The 16,861-nt window shown below is 35.5% G+C and overlaps 1 protein-coding gene across 3 annotated transcripts in view; it reads left to right on the forward strand.

Annotated features, from left to right (window-relative positions):
* SEC24A (SEC24 homolog A, COPII coat complex component) overlaps window positions 1–16,861 on the forward strand; it is a 100,006-nt gene that overhangs the window by 46,606 nt on the left and 36,539 nt on the right. For 2 of the 3 annotated variants that reach the window (XM_042935494.1, XM_042935488.1), the window contains exons 2-8: window positions 3,934–4,422; window positions 9,960–10,130; window positions 12,280–12,357; window positions 12,941–13,101; window positions 13,410–13,582; window positions 14,931–15,033; window positions 16,269–16,395. In XM_042935494.1, coding sequence (XP_042791428.1) covers window positions 3,954–4,422; window positions 9,960–10,130; window positions 12,280–12,357; window positions 12,941–13,101; window positions 13,410–13,582; window positions 14,931–15,033; window positions 16,269–16,395 — 1,282 coding nt within the window. In that variant the 5' untranslated portion in view covers window positions 3,934–3,953. The remainder of the gene's footprint in view (window positions 1–3,933; window positions 4,423–9,959; window positions 10,131–12,279; window positions 12,358–12,940; window positions 13,102–13,409; window positions 13,583–14,930; window positions 15,034–16,268; window positions 16,396–16,861) is intronic. The other variant, XM_042935503.1, reaches the window with a different exon arrangement.

The raw sequence follows: 16,861 nt of genomic DNA on the forward strand, positions 1-16,861 counted from the left end.
AAGGAAAAAATTTAAATACTATATATTAGAAACATTCATTTTTTCCTTCTATACTTGTTAAATCATTTTATTTAAAATCTTTAATGCACTTTTTTTAAAGGCTTTTTTGTTTGTTTATTTTAGAAAGAGAGCATGAGTGGGTGAGAGGAGCAGAGAGAGAGAGAGAGAGAGAGAGAGAGAGAGAGAGAGAATCTCAAGCACGCTCCCTGCTCAGCACGGAGCTCAATGAGGGGCTTGATCACATGACCCTTGGATCATGAGCCGAGCCAAAATCAAGTGTTGGATGCTCAACCAACTGAGTCACCCAGGCACCCCTTTAATGCACTTTTTGATTTTAAAATGCTTATTGTGAAACACACTTACACTTTATATAAAACACATATGCACAGTTTATTTATTTATTTTTAAAATAATCTCTGTGCCCAGTGTGGAACACAAACTCACGATCCTGAGATCAAGAGTCACATGCTCTACTGACTGAGCCAGCCGGGTGCTCTGCATATGTACGGTTTATTTGTTTGTTTATTTATTTAAAATATTTATTATTTTGAGACTAATGGTCTTTGGCTATTAAATGTGTTAATTGAAGTCAGCTGACAGAGTGACTTGACCATATGCATTTATTAGACTCAAAGATGAGGATTTTCATTGTAAATGCATATTTAAAGAGGAACTTTCAGTCTTTACTGAAAATTATTCATTAAGCCATTTTATATTGTATGGTAAACTGTTACAAGGTAGAATTGTAAAGGCATATGTTTGCAACTGCTAATCTGCTCCAAGTTGTTAAGAACAACATACATAGCCACCTCTTCTGAGTTAGAGATATCAGATAAAAAGACTCCTTGGCCTATATAGATAAACAAATATTATTAACTAATAGTAAAATCAATTTGGGAGTGGAAGGGCCTTAATGAGAGAAGAACCATACTTGATTAACATAACAAATATGGATGTAGTGAATCTGTGGCTCAAGCCACTTGTCTGTGGCTCAAGACTTTCTTGTCTGAGTTGGCATACTTTATGTTAAACCTAACCTTACAGAAAAATTGAACTTTATGTTAAAATTTGCTTAGAGAGCAAGTAAGAAACAAACAGAATCAAAGGGATACAGGATACTTTACTTCCAGATCAGAAAGAACATATGTATTATCCTGGCAGTGTTTTATTAAAATAAAATCAATCTCCAGTATTTTTTAAAAAAGGAAATAGGAAATGAGACCAGAAAGGAAGCCAGGGACATAGAAGGTCCAACAAGCTAAGATAAGGACTTTGGAAGTTTTGAGCAGGGAAGTTGATACGATCCATGTTTTAAAAAGGTAATACGATGTGCAGGGAATAAATTATAGAGGGATAAGCGTTGCTGCAAAAGTATCAGTTGGTCAAGTGCTTTTCAGACTTTAACTGTGATCTACAATAAAAAAATACATTTTAAGTAGTGACCATATATATATATATATATGTATATATATATATACATATATATATATATATATAAATGAAACCACAATATTTGTCTTTAATTACATGTAATGTACTGTGATGTTTGCCATTCTTTTTTTTTTTAAGTTTATTTATTTATTTTGAGAGAGACAGAGACAGCGTGAGTGGGGGAGAGACAGAGAGAGAGGGAAAGGGAAAGGGAGAATTCCAGCAGGCTCCCAGCTGCCAGCACAGAGCTTGATATGGGGTCTGAACTCGTGAAACTGTGAGATCATGACCCGAGCTGAAACCAAGAGTCAGATGCTCAACTGACTAAGCCACCCAGGCGCCCCTATATTTGCCATTCTTAACTAATGTCTTCTGTTTGATGACAAAAAGGATAGTTTGTAACTCATTGATTTTATAAGTCATTTAATATATTGCTACTCACAGTTTGATAAATAGTATTAATCCATTAGGATAAAACATTTTTGTACAATGAGAACCTTTGTAGAGACTCATATAAGATGACTTCTGTTTTGAGAAATAAGTTTTAAGGAAAAATCTCACCTTATAATTGGGTGTTTATGGTACTTTGAAAAATCAATAGCATTTTAACTAATAAGAAAATTAAATATTCTATCATAACTATTTACGAGGTAAAAAATATTTAGTAGCAAATTAGCTAAATTTAGTTTCTTTTTTTTTCCTCTTTTTTTGGGAGTGGAGATAGAGTGCGTGCGTGTGCACATGGGGGAGGGACAGAGGGAGAGAGAGAGAATCTTAAGCAGGCTCCATGCTCACTGTGGAGGTGTTGCAGGGCTCGATCTCATGACAGTGAGATCATGAATGAGCTGAAATCAAGAGTCCAATGCTTAACTAACTGAACCACCCAGGTGCCCCTAACTAGGTTTAGTTTAAATAAGTTACAACATCTTTATGAAAAAAACATGAAATATAGTTGGAAGATACATGTTTGAATAAATGTAGAGATATACCATGTTTGTAAATGGAAAAACTTTCTATCATAACAATATCAAGCTATCTAAAACTAATACATACATCAAATGTGATTCTAGTCATTTTATTTTGTATTTGTAGGAATCTGCATAAAGGGTGTTACATTTTTGTGTATGTTTGAAAATTTTCATAATAAAAAGGTTTATAAGAAGGTATCTTACCTTTTTTTTTATAACTTCCTTTTTCTCTTAATATTCTTTTTTACACTTAAATTTTTTTTTTAAGTTTATTTCTTTATTTTGAGAGAGAGAGAGAGCAGGTGACCAAAGGAGGGGCAGAGAGAGAGAGAAAGGGAGAAACCCAAACAGGCTCCGTGCTATCAGCACAGAGCCCGATGAGGGACTCGAACTCAGTAACTTCGGATTTGTTACCTTGTGAGTGATGTTGCACATGTAGCAGCAGGTGTTGCAGGCAAAGTGCTAGCAGCGCTGTCCCTCCTCCGTGATCATCCCATTCCCACAGCTCAGGCAGAAAAGCAGCATGGCAGCCAACTTTCTTATTTCCTTTTATTGTCTAATTTTAGGGATAGAAATAACAGTTTATTCCTGGGTAGGAGAAATAATTCTCAGGATTTTTTTTTAATATAACATCCTTAAAGTGTACAGTTCAATGGTTTTTAGTGTATTCACAGAGTTTTGCTTCCATCAGTACTATCAGTTTTATAATATATTTTATAATTCTCAAAAGAAACTTTATTCCCATTAGCAGTTATTCCCCATTCCCCCCTCCACCCAGCCAGGGGAACCGCAAATCTGTCTCTGTGTCTGTGAATTCTCCTATTCTGGACATTTCATGCAAATGAATCATACATTGTATGTAAGCCCTTTTGTGACCAGCATCTTTCACTTAGCTAATGTTTTCAAGGTTTATCTGTGTTAAAAAATGTCATCAATATTTCATTCCTTTTATGATCAAATAATATTCCATTGTATAGATACACCCCTTTTGTTTATCTGTTCATCAGTTGCTGAACATTTGGGTTGTTTCTACTTTTTGGCAATTGTGAATAATGGTGTTATGAACATTTGTGTATGAGTTTTTATGCAGGGTAGGAGTGGAATTGCTGGATTATACATTAACTGTTTAATACTTTGAGGAACTGCCAAGATGTTTTCTGCTGTAGTTGCACCATTTTACACTTCCACTAGCAATGTATGAGGCTTCCAGTTTCTCTGCATTATTGTTAACACTAAAATGTTTACTGTCTTTTCATTTTAGTCATCTTACTTGGTGTCAGTGCCATCCTGTTGTGGTTTTGATTTCTATTTCGCTAGTGACTAATAATGTTGAGTGTTTTTTGCATGTACTTACTGGCCATTTGTATATCTCTTTAGAAATATATTTGAATGTCTAAATCCTTTGCTCATTTTTAATTGAGTTATATGTCTTTTTATTGTTGAATTGTACGAGTACCACATGTTGCACTGTATTTTTAGAAGTATTTTTATTGCTTTGTTTGCAAGACTAATTTTTTTCTCTTCTTATTGGAAGGTCCTGTCCAAAATACACTGATGTCTTCACAAGTATCAGTGAGCCAAGGATATAATTCTCAGCTTCCAGGATCCTACCCTCATCTAATACCAGCAAAGACTCTGAATCCCGTCTCTGGACAGTCTAACTATGGTGGTTCTCAGACTGTTTCTCCCTTAAGTAATTATCAGGGACCTGGGCAGACTCTTTATAGACCACTTGTGGCTTCTAATCCAGTGACAACTTCACTCCACAGTGGTTCTGTTCCCCGAATGCCACTACCTACTTCTCAGAACGCAGCTGCTACATCAATGCCTTCTGGTAGCTTTCTTCCTGGAGCCAGTGTACAACCACCTTCAAATTGGCAATATAACTATCCATCCACAGGATCCCAGACAGACCATTGTCCTCGTGCATCATCCCAATCTATGTCTGGGAATACAAATTTGACAACTCATCAATATGTTTCTTCTGGGGATCCTTCACTTCAAAACAGCTTCATAAAATCAGGTAAAGTTCTTAATAGGAGTGCTTCATATGTAGAAATGGGAAAATTTTGCTTGTTTAGATGTTTTAATTAACATTTCAAGCCCTGAAACCATATGGAGAACTATTGGTTTTTTAAATCATTGTTAATCTTTAAAGAAATTACTTTTCTAAACTTTGAGTTAACTTAAAATCATGGATTTGCTTCCTTCCTTTGAAAGTATGCTCTGTGTTTCTTTCAGCCATGATATTTCAGGGAATCAGATATGCATACAGAACCACTTTCTTAAGGACTTGCCATTACTTTTTTTTTAAATGTTTTTATTTATTTTTGAGAGAGAGAGAGAGACAGAGTGTGAGCAGGGAAGGGGCAGAGAGAGAGAAGGAGGGAGACCCAGAGCTTGAAGCAGGCTCCAGGCTCTTAGCTGTCAGCACAGAGCCCAATGTGGAACTTGAAACTCACCAGCCGTGAGATCATAACCTGAGCCAAAGTCGGACACTTAACTGACTGAGCCACCCAGGCACTCCATTGCCATTACTTTTATTAACTGGGTTCCATCTTGTAGTGTAGGAAGCTCAATCCCTCTGATCTGTCTTTGGTCTTGATCTGAAGAAGCTTGGATTATCTTTTTGTTGTAGCTTAGATAGTTTTGGTCCCCGGAAACTGTAGTATCCTGTAGGGGTAGGTGAGAACAGACAGTAGCTTTTCTAGTGAGGAGTGTTATTGAGCAGAACTGCAGTTTTAGAAATCAGTGGGCAGAGATTTATATCTATGTTTTCTTGTAAAAGTTTTATAGTTTTAGTCCTTATATTTAGGTCTTTGATCAATTTGGTAGTTAATTTTTGTGTATGGTGTTAGGTAGGGATTCAACTTCATTCTTGTGCCTCTGGGTTTGCATTTAACCCAGGTCTATTTGATGGAAGGAATGTTGTTTCTTCCAATGAATGTTGTTGGCCCCCTTATTGAAAATCAATTGATCATAAATGTAAAGATTTATTTCTAGACTCTGATTTCTATTCTGTTGATCTATGTCTATCTTTATACCAGTATCAATTTGATTACTATAGTTTTATAGTAAACCTTGAATTTGGCAGGTATGACTCCTCTAACTTTGTTGTTGTTTTTTTTTTTTTTTTTTTTTTTTAAGACTGTTTTGGCTGTTCTGCGTCCCTTGGCATTTCCATAAGAGTTTTAGTATTAGCTTGTCAATTTTTGCAAAAAAGACAGCTGGATTTTTGATAGGGATATCAATAATTACCTTGTATATGTATTTCTGGGTCTGTATACTACATACATTTCATCAGGCTCCTGGAAATATTTTTCTTAGCCTCTCGTCAGTCATCAGCCCCAATGAACTCATTTTGCATTTTGGCCTATCAAGGTTAAAGCTGCTTCTAGGAAATTAGTTTCTTTGTAGAAATCTGATCTGCTGTTAAAACTCAAATCTTTCTGGTTGCTTTTATTCTTACTCATTTGGCACCATAAGTGAGGGTCAGTCACTTGAAATTAATGAATTTTCACCTTATTGGTAATTCTAAAAACATTTATTGAATATTTATTATTTTCCAGCACTTTATTAAACTTTTATATGTGGTATCTTATTTAATCTTCACACAGTCTCTTTTACAGATAAGAAATGTGAGGCTTGCATACTTTGCCCAAAGCCACAAGAAAATAGTTTGGGAAGGGATATTGTTTAAAACCTGTTAAAGGGGCACCTGGGTGGCTCAGTCGGTTAACCTTCTGACTTCGGCTCAGGTCATGATCTTGCAGATCATGAGTTTGAGCCCCCTGTCAGGCTCTGTACTGACTGTGTGGAGCCGGCTTGGGGTTCTCTCTCCTCTCTTTGCCCCTTCCCCACTTGCACTCTTGCTCTCAAAATTAATAAATACATTTTTAAAAATTAAAAAAAAAGATAACTATTTAAGAGTACGTGTAGCTTTTCATTAAAAAGGACATCATCAATAATCTGAAATTTTTTTGTCTATAACAGAAGTCCTCAGGTAGAGGGCTACACCACAGATGTGGTGAAGGAGACATAAGCAAGTGTCAAAACTTATGAAGGTTCCCATATAAGAGAAGGAAAATGGGTGTCTGAGTGGCTCAGTCAGTTAAATGTCTGACTTCTGATTTTGGCTCAGGTCATGATCTTACAGTTCATGAATTCGAACCCTGCATGGGGCTCTGCACTGATAACTTGGAGCCTGCTTGAAATTCTCTCTCTCTCTGCCCCTTCCCTGTTCTCTCTGCCCGTGTTCCCTGTTCCCATGTGCTCTCTTTCTCACAAAATAATAAATAAACTTTATGGGGTGCCAGGGTGGCTCAGTTTGGTTAATAATCTGGCTTTAGCTCAGGTCATGATCTCACGGCTCGTGAGTTCAAGCCCCATGTTGGACTCTGTGCTGAGATTCTTTGTCTCCCTCTCGCTCTCCTCCTCCCATGCTCATGCTCTGTCTCTGTCTCTCAAAAATAAATAAACTTAAAAAAATCAGTAATAATAAATAAATAAACATAAAATTAAATAAATATATATATAAAATGAAAGAAGGATATATAAGCTAAGAATATTAACCTTAAATGTATTACTACTCTTTTTTTTTTTTTAAGATATTTCTAAAGAATTCCTCATTTTTTACCTTTGTTTTTTCAACACATCATTGGCAATAGGTGCCTGATTATCTGATCTCAAAACTCTGGCTAGGTTATATTGTTTCTAGCCCACATACTAAATTTCTCTGACTTTTTTTTTTCTAATAGGCTATGTTTTAACATCCTTACATTAACTTTAGGGATCTCAAAGGGCAGGTTTTAAAACTCTAGCTATTAGTGTTACAAATAAGAATTATTGTTTGTTAGGCACCTGGATAGCTCAGTCATTTGAGTGTCCGACCCTTGGTTTTGGGTCAGATCATGATCTCATGGTTTGTGGATTCAAGCACCACATTAGGCTTTGTGCTCACAGTGTGGGGCCTGCTTGGGGTTCTGTCTCCCTCTCCCCTCCCCAGTGTCAAAATAAATGAATAAACTTTAAAAGAAAAAAATAATTACTCAGTTTTAAGGGCGCCTGGCTGGCTCAATCAGTGGAGTATGCAACTCTTATCTCAGGTTTCTGAGTTTGAGCCCCATATTGGGTTTAGAGATTACTTAAAATCTTTAAAAAATTATTCAGCTTGACAAAATATCTGTTTTATGAAATGTAGCATATTGTGGTTTCAATTTTTTTTCCTTAAAGGTATGAAAAATCTCTACGCTTACTAGTATTTTGTTAAACATTAGTTTGTTACCTCTTTGTGGTCAGATATATCATACATTCTTGCTCATGCTGAGTTGGTAGTGTACCTTGTCCTTTTGTTCCTTTGACTTGTCTGTATTGCCTTGGATATGTGTCAGTGTTGCTTTGATAAGGGAGTTATATGGCAGTAATCTTTGTCTTCCCTTGTCAGCAGGGCACTGATTCATCTTGTTGGGGCTACAAGGTTCAATAATACGATCATTTTTCATTTGGCTCTGAAGATTTGAACAATATTGAAGAACCGTTGAAAATTTTCATATTTGGGGGCGCCTGGGTGGCTCAATCAGTTAAGTGTCCGACTTTGGCTCAGGTCATGATCTCACATTTGTGGGTTCAAGCCCCTCATTGGGCTCTGTGCTGACAGCTGAGAGCCTGGAGCCTGCTTCGGATTCTGTGTCTTTCTCTCTCTCTCTGCCCCTTCCCTGCTTGTGCTCTCTCTCTGTCTCTGTTTCTCAAAAATGAATACATGTTCAAAATAATTAAAAAAAAGAATACAAAGAAAATTTTCATATCTGGGTATCTTTATTCTTGTTAAAAAATACAAGGTTTTACAAAATACAGGTAGAATATTAGCAAAAATTTATTACCTATTTCACTTACAAATTCAGAGGATTAAAAAAAGTCCTAGAATGAAAAAATTAAATCATATTCTTACCAGCCATATTTCATCTTCTTTGTAGACTTTGTTCCTCCTCTGGTAAATGAGCAGGTGGGAACAATGTTGTTGACTTGAATGAGCAGGTGGTATGAGTTTTGGAACTTTAAAAACAAAATTTTTTTTAACGTTTATTTATTTTTGAGACAGAGAGAGACAGAACATGAACAGGGGAGGGTCAGAGAGAGAGGGAGACACAGAATCTGAAACAGGCTCCAGGCTCTGAGCTGTCAGCAACATAGCCTGACCCGGGGCTCGAACTCACGGACCGCGAGATCATGACCTGAGCCGAAGTTGGACGCTTAACCAACTGAGCCACCCAGGCGCCCCATGGAACTTTTGATATCATGGAGAAGAGTTTCCCCAAAAGTAACTGACAGTGTTTTTACACTTATCAAAACTTACTGTCCTGATAGAAAACTGGTAAAATCAAGGCAGGGAGATACAAGGAGATACAAGAACAAATACCATGTTATTCTTAGTTTTGTTTGATGAGTACTTTTTTCTTTTTTTTAATGTTTTTATTTATTTTTGAGACAGAGAGAGACAGAACCTGGATGGGTGAGGGACAGAGTGAGAGGGAGACACAGAATCCGAAGCAGGCTTCAGGCTCCAAGCTGTCAGCACAGAGCCTGACATGGGGCTGGAACTCACAAACTGTGAGATCATGACCTGAGCTGAAGCTGGACACTTAACCGACTGAGGCACCCAGGTGGCCCTAGTTTGATGAGTACTTTTAAACCTCTTGGATATTAGTGTTTTATAAAGCATATACATAAACTTTGTATCGTTTCCTGATTTTTAAGCCTAGGGAATGTTCTTAATACAGTATATTTCAACCATCATTGAAACTAAACTACTTTTTTAAAAATATATATGTTTTTTGAGAGAGAGAGGGAGAGAAAGAGCAGAGAAGAGTTAGAGAGAAGGAAAGAGAGAATCCTAAGCAGTCTCCATGCTGTCAGTGTGGGACTCGATCCGAGTGAACTGTGAGATCATTACCTTAGCCAGAATCAAGAGTCAGACGCTCAACTGACTGAGCCACCCGGGTGCCCCAAAAGCAAACTACTTTTTATTATTATTAGCTAAACATTGAACAAGGTACAAATTTGTAATCCCATTCTGAAAGGTTATGGCCCAATTAAAATGAAGCAAAATGAAATAAAACTTGCAGAATTTAGAATAACCACAATAGTTTATAGTTTTAGAAAGCTGTCAACCTAATTGAATTAACTGAATGGCCTATATTAATAGGTTATTAATAAAATTTTATTCATGTTAATTTCTATCAGAATGTTTGACATGACCTTGTTGAAGCTCTATAACCAGGTTATAAAAAATTAAACAGGGCATTGAAGTGATTTGATGCTTATTTTATGTTTATACTACTTTAATAATTGATAAATTAAGTAGCATGTGAAAGAGACTTGGAAATGTGTAAAGCATGCATATAAATTAAGAATTCATAAGCCTGAGCAGGTAACCTATTTTTGTAATTTGGTACTGATTTTAATTAAAATGTAAATTTAGAAGTTACTCAAATTTGGTAAAAGGCTGTTTTGCCCTTTTTCTTAAGTACGTAAGTGACTTGTGAAAAAACAATATTTCTATAGGTTCTGCACCCCCCTTAGTGAATCCACCTCTGCCTACCACTTTTCAACCAGGAGCTCCTCTTGGGCCCCCTCCAACTGGAGGACCACCTCCATTGAGGGTGCTCACTCCTCAGAAATCATCACATAGAGGTGTACCCCAGCCCTCATTTAATTCAGCTGTCAACCAAGAAGGTAAGCAAGGCAAACCAAGTCAAGTCCTAAAGTTTTGACTTAGGTTGGAAGGGTGAATGTTTTTTTGAATTCTGTGCATTCAGATAATATTTTTTCCAGAAAATCTAGTTGTTTTGGTTAGGGACGGCCTTCAGGAATTTAGGGTTTAAAAAGGGCTCCTTAGAATTCTACTACCCTGTGCTGGGCTGTTGCCTAGCATTTGAGAACCACTGCTGTTAACCTTTTTGTTGCCATGCAGATTTTAATAATCATGGCTAAAAAGTTAGGTGCCTTTTGGAAGAGGAAGGCGAGAAGAGAACTTTCACTTTTCTGGGCATGGTGTTAGAATGATTCTTTTTTTTTTTTTTTTTTTTTAACGTTTATTTATTTTTGAGACAGAGAGAGACAGAACATGAACAGGGGAGGGGCAGAGAGAGAGGGAGACACAGAATCTGAAACGGGCTCCAGGCTCTGAGCTGTTAGCACAGAGCCCGACGCGGGGCTCGAACTCATGGACCGCGAGATCATGACCTGAGCTGAAGTCGGCCGCTTAACCGACTGAGCCACCCAGGCGCCCCAGAATGATTCTTTTAATATATTGGCTTTTTTCCATGGAAGCAATATTTTGATTTCTGCTATTAAGTATTAACAAATATTTATGAACCTAAATAAAAAGTAAAATATGCGAGCATTTTGAAGTTTTATATAAATAGTAAAGTGTTTTAAAGCATTATTTTCAGTTATTAGTTTAAACAATATATTTTGGCAAGTAAGAAAATTGATTTTAGCAATAACCTAACCATTAATAGCAACATGTGGAAATGGGAAAACAAGAAGAGGGGAATAATTGTTGACTATACCCGACTACTGAATACAATTAATGTTATCATTTTTGTTTTTTCTTGTAGCATTTCCTTTTTTATTACTATAGGTAGGGAAAAGACTGACCTGTGAATATTTTGAAAAGACTAGTGTTAACAATGAGTAACAAAATGATAATGTCCCACTGTTTGCCTCATTATAACTTTTAAAATTGAGCTACAATAAATATTTAAAATTTTAACCAACTAAAAATATGCCAAATGTTTTTGTTTATTTTTTTTTTTTTTAATTTTTTTTTTTTTTTTTTTTTTTTTTTTTCAACGTTTATTTATTTTTGGGACAGAGAGAGACAGAGCATGAATGGGGGAGGGACAGAGAGAGAGGGAGACACAGAATCAGAAACAGGCTCCAGGCTCTGAGCCATCAGCCCAGAGCCTGACGCGGGGCTCGAACTCACGGACCGTGAGATCGTGACCTGGCTGAAGTCGGACGCTTAACCGACTGCGCCACCCAGGCGCCCCAGTTTTTGTTTATTTTTACAAACACTTTTCCCAAGGTTTTCAGTATCAACTCATGGCTAAACTCATGGTGGCCTTCAGAACTGGAAAGAAGTTAACTAATTTTATTGAAACTATTAAACTTACCTATCTGGTGTTAAAATGATTATTAAAGTTAGCACCTTTGTACTTAGAAGCTAGAGGTTGATACTATTCATTAATTTTAGCTTCTTCTATACCTGAGTTAGAGTTCATAAATAGCAGAGGCACCTAGAAATAGATTTTAATTCTTCATAAGCAGATGTCCCTGGCATTTATCTTTTAAGTCTTTAAACTGGGGGGCGGGGAGGGACAAACTAAGATTTTTATTTTATTTTAGTGATTGTTCTCTAGACTAAAGCATTCATTCTTTAAATTAATTTATGTCACCTTGAAATTAATTCTAGATTCCATTTTGTTCCATACTTTGAAAAAAAAAAGGTTTTTTATCCTCATAATTTAAATTTTCTTTAAATAGTATTGATTTGGGTGATTTTTTTTTTCAGTGTGTACTGCTCTTTAGAGGTTTTTAATGCTGCTCTTGACTTCTGAAATCTCAGTATATAATTTTATAACGTGCACAAAGGACCATTCATTTTAGAAGTTCATAAAAGTATTTGAAACTTAGATGTGTTCTGTATATTTAAAAACTTGCATTATATGAAATTTTTATTTCAACATTTGACATTTTTCCTGGGCTGTGGATTAAAGTATTTGGAAAGTTACCTTAAATTTCAGATATCAGCTCAAATTTTTCAGAAATTGTAATGATTGTTCTAGTTTGAATATTATTAATAAACTTCCTTTTTTAGGTATTACACCAAATACCAATAATGGATCTATGGTGGTTCACAATAGTTATGATGAAATTGAAGGCGGTGGCTTTTCAGGTGAGATGCTATGAAAGTTGTTTTTGTTTTGTTTTCCTTTGCTTTGCTTTGTTTTTTTTATTTTAGTATGTGTTCATTATAGGAAACAGTGGAGAAAACTTGATAATCATGTCACACAACAGTACCTCATGTTAGCATTTTTGGTCTCCATACCTTTAGATTTTTTGTTAGTTTTTTTTTCCTTTCAGAATTGGGATCATGGGCTTTATTATTATGTTACAGCTATAGAGTATTTGTATCAATTAGATCTACTCAAATGTATTTAACCAGTTTAACATTTAATATCTTTTCATTGAAATTGTTTTGAATTAGAATTTTAGTCTGAATATAAAGTTTTGGAAATGATACGGAAGTAAATTAATCATACCAAGCTTATATAGTCTACATTAACTTGATTTTAATCATTGCAGTTGCTTTGTTAGCAGTGTTTGTTAGCAATGTTTATTTGTCTTACTTTGCAAAATTGATGGATGAAAGTATTAAATTACCCAGTGGATTTTAGAGTTATAATTCAGTGGGTGGATGTGTGTATTTAAAGTATTCTGGAATATAAAACAGAACTTAAAAGTTACCTTGTTTCTAGCAACACCACAGCATACTAATAAGAATCCCACAATGAACCGAAGTGTTGGGTATTCATATCCCTCCTTACCACCTGGTTATCAGAACACAGCACCACCTAGTACAACTGCAATGCCACCTTCTTCCTTGAATTACCCAAGTGGGCCACAGGGCTTTAATCAGGTAAACTTTTTGGTGTTTTGTTTTTGCTTTTGTTTTTGTTTTTACCATTTTTCCATCTTTTGATTTAAATTGTGTAGACATAAAAAAGTTTTAGGAAGGTGTAATGAATATTTTAACCAATTGGAATAATGGATATTTCATAAGACTCATGTTATATTATATATTTCCAGAACCAAAATATTGACCAGGAAATCTAGATTATAGTTTTGTTATTTAGAGTGAAATTAAGTAACCAAGTCCTTATACACTTCTGTTTTCAACTGAAGACATTATAAAGGCTGTTTACTTTGAAATTATATTATCTTTAGACTCCCTTAGGTGCTAATCATTTAACTACAAGCATGAGTGGATTAAGTCTCCATCCAGAAGGGCTAAGAGTTATCAATCTTCTTCAAGAAAGAAACATGCTTCCATCAACACCTTTGCAGCCTCCTGTTCCAAATTTGCATGAAGATATCCAGAAACTCAATTGTAACCCAGAGTAAGGCTTCAGATAGCATTTCTTATTAAATATGACATTTATTCTAGAAGTTTAAGATTTTTTTGGAGTTTCGTGTATTATAAACATTGTATAAATGTTAATTTTTGAAAATAGTTTTGCATACAGAAAAAACCTTAGGAAATTGCTTACTTTAATTGGTATCTGAAATGTTCTAACTCAAGAAATGGAGTTGTAACTTACAAGCTGATTACTGCTCTTATCTGCTCTACTGGGACTCTGATACTCAATATCATTGTGGTGAACAAGTCCAAAGTATGGGGATTTGATTCTACATAATCCTTCATTTGCTCTCATCTTAAATTGTTTTTTTATAGCAAACAGAATTATGATACTCTTTTCTCCCTTCAAATGGATCATTAGTTTAAATGTATATGGTAACAACTTTCTGATAAATTGAATTTTGTTATTTCTATTATTTTTTTTATTTAAGGTGTTTTTATTAAAGCCTAGGGCCGGGACTCATGGATAGAAAGAGCTGCCGAATTTTGTCATATTAAAAAAATTTTTTTAATGTATTTATTTTTGAGAGAGAGTAAGAGAGTGCATGCGTGCACACACACGGGAGGGGCAGAGAGAGAGGGAGACACAGAATCCAAAGCAGGCTCCAGGCCCTGAGTTGTCAGCACAGAGCCTGGTTCTGGGCTCAAATCCACAGACTGTGAGAGCACGACCTGAGCGGAAGTTAGACGTGTAATCGACTGAGCCACCCAGGCACCCCACGAATTTTTTTTTTTTTTTAATTTATTCACGTTTGAGAGACAGAGCACAAGTGGGGAAGGGGCAGAGAGAGAGGGAGACACAGAATCCGAAGCAGGCTCCAGGCTCTGAGCTATGAGCACAGAGCCCAATGCGGGGCTCGAACTCACGAACCGCGAGATCATGACCCCAGCTGAAGTCAGAGGCTTAACCGACTGAGCCACCCAGGCGCCCCAAATTTTGTTATTTTTAAATAGTCTTTTTAGAACGTTCAACAGAACAGGTCTTTTCAGTAATAAATTTAAGTTTGCATTTGCATATTTGGGTCATCACCTTGTAATTCCAGTGTAATATAGATTTATATAAAGGAAAATAAGTCATCTGTTAGTCTGAACTGTCTTATGCACAAGCCAAGCCAAAAAGAGACTTTATTTTAGTTATATAATAGTTGTAATTTTCTACCCTCTCTTTCTGAATAGGACTTAAATATTTAAATGGGACAACATTTGAGAGGACCTATTGAAGTGTTTTTTGTAATTTGATCCAGTGTTAAATGTACCTTTTGGAGTTGTTTTTTTTGTCCAAAAATAATCATAACAACAACTGACACATGATTTTTACTTTGATACAGGTTATTTCGATGCACGCTGACTAGCATTCCTCAGACTCAGGCCTTATTGAATAAAGCCAAACTTCCTTTGGGACTGCTGCTTCATCCTTTCAAAGACCTAGTGGTATGTTTCACTAGTGAAAGTAAATGTTTTATGGGAAATTAACTTGATGGTGAGGAATTTTCTACAGTAATGCAAGAATCACTTGTAGAATTTATTTGAGCTATCTTTAGGAATTTGACCACTGACAGGTTCTTTTATTTGTAATTCAACCAGCACTTTTATTACCAAACACTTGAAAATGAGGTAAAATAAGTTGAATTTTAAAAAAATTCAAGAGGAACTGAATAGAAGTACTAAAAGAAAATAAATAAATCAACCATGCTATTTTAAAAAGTTGTAAATTATTTGCCCATTTAAAATACTTTACCCAGTCTTTCAGTTCTGCCATTCTGGGAGTAAATTTGTTACTTGAGGAAGCTGTTCCCTCTGCTAAAAGGGAAAAACAAAGAAGATGTCCACTTTTATCCTAAGGCTCTGAGACCTTGACATATGGACCTTGACGTTTTTCAGAGGATTAATACATAAGTGAAGTAACTTTCCCAAAACAAACTTATATTCAGGCTTTAGAACGTTTAATATGTAGGATAAACTTTAAATAGGAGCATAATTGGAGAGTTTGAGTATTTAAATATAATTTACTCTTACCTTACTTTGTCACAGTAATTTTATGAGAACTTGGTAAGCCTCTTAATGTAATATGAAGAAATCCTAATAATTTCCTTGGTCATTTCATTGATCTTAGAATGTTGATCCTTGCTTTACCATCCATGTGAAAAATACACTGGGTATTTACTATGTTTGATTTATAATATAAATACCTAATGAGAAAATAAATACTTAAAAATTTTTTTAATGTTTATATATTTTTGAGAGAGAGAGAGACAGAGAGCGAGCAGGGGAGGGGCAGAGGGAGAACAGGAGACACAGAATCTGATGCAGGCTCCAGACTTCAGGCTCTGAGCTGTCAGCACAGAGCCTGACATGGGGCTTAAACTCACCACCTGCGACATTATGACCTGATGATGCTTAACTGACTGAGCCATCCAGACACCCCAAAATAAATACTTGTTAAAGGCAGAATTTAATGAGAATGCTGCTGGAGCAAAACAGTAGTTTTTAAAATTAGTACATTTCATCTACATAATTTTTTGTGTGGCAGTTTGAATACTTCTTTTTACCTTTGTTTTTTTCTCCAAAATTATAGTATTCCAGAAGTTACCTGGAAGGTATGGATTAATGTTTGGCCTTTAGACGTAATGATCACTCCCTTTAAAAAATTTGTTTTGTTTTTCTAGCAATTGCCTGTGGTTACCTCCAGTACAATTGTGAGATGCCGCTCATGCAGGACGTACATCAACCCTTTTGTCAGCTTTCTTGATCAAAGGAGATGGAAGTGTAACTTATGTTACCGAGTCAATGATGGTATGTTCTGGTTTTTTTTTTTTGAAACTTTTTCAAATTTCTCCTTGCATTGTAGGGAAAGCCAATAAGACAAATGTAAAGTTAAAAAAAAAAACAAAAACACAACCCCAAACCCTTCTTACTTACCTGTAATCCTTCCACTCAGAGATAACTTCCATTAACTTTTTTCTGTGCATTTATACTTATATATAAAAAATTGTATACTTTTTGAACAAAAAGTGTGATAATATTCTGATACCTTTTTTTTTACATTTATTATATTGGGTATATAATAAATGGCATATTTCATGGTATTTTAAGCCTATAATTTAAGAAATATTTTTATTTAGAAACTGTCCCATGCCTTTTCTCTAGGGTGAAAGAAATAAGTCCACAGAATAGCTGCCATTAGCTTCATTCACTGCAGTCAGGAGGGAGGTGGGCAGTGCTAGAAGGTTAGTTGAATGTAGTTTTTTCAGTAATTGAG

Source organism: Panthera leo, chromosome A1 (genome assembly GCF_018350215.1).
Source record: "Panthera leo isolate Ple1 chromosome A1, P.leo_Ple1_pat1.1, whole genome shotgun sequence".
Taxonomy (NCBI): domain Eukaryota; kingdom Metazoa; phylum Chordata; class Mammalia; order Carnivora; family Felidae; genus Panthera; species Panthera leo.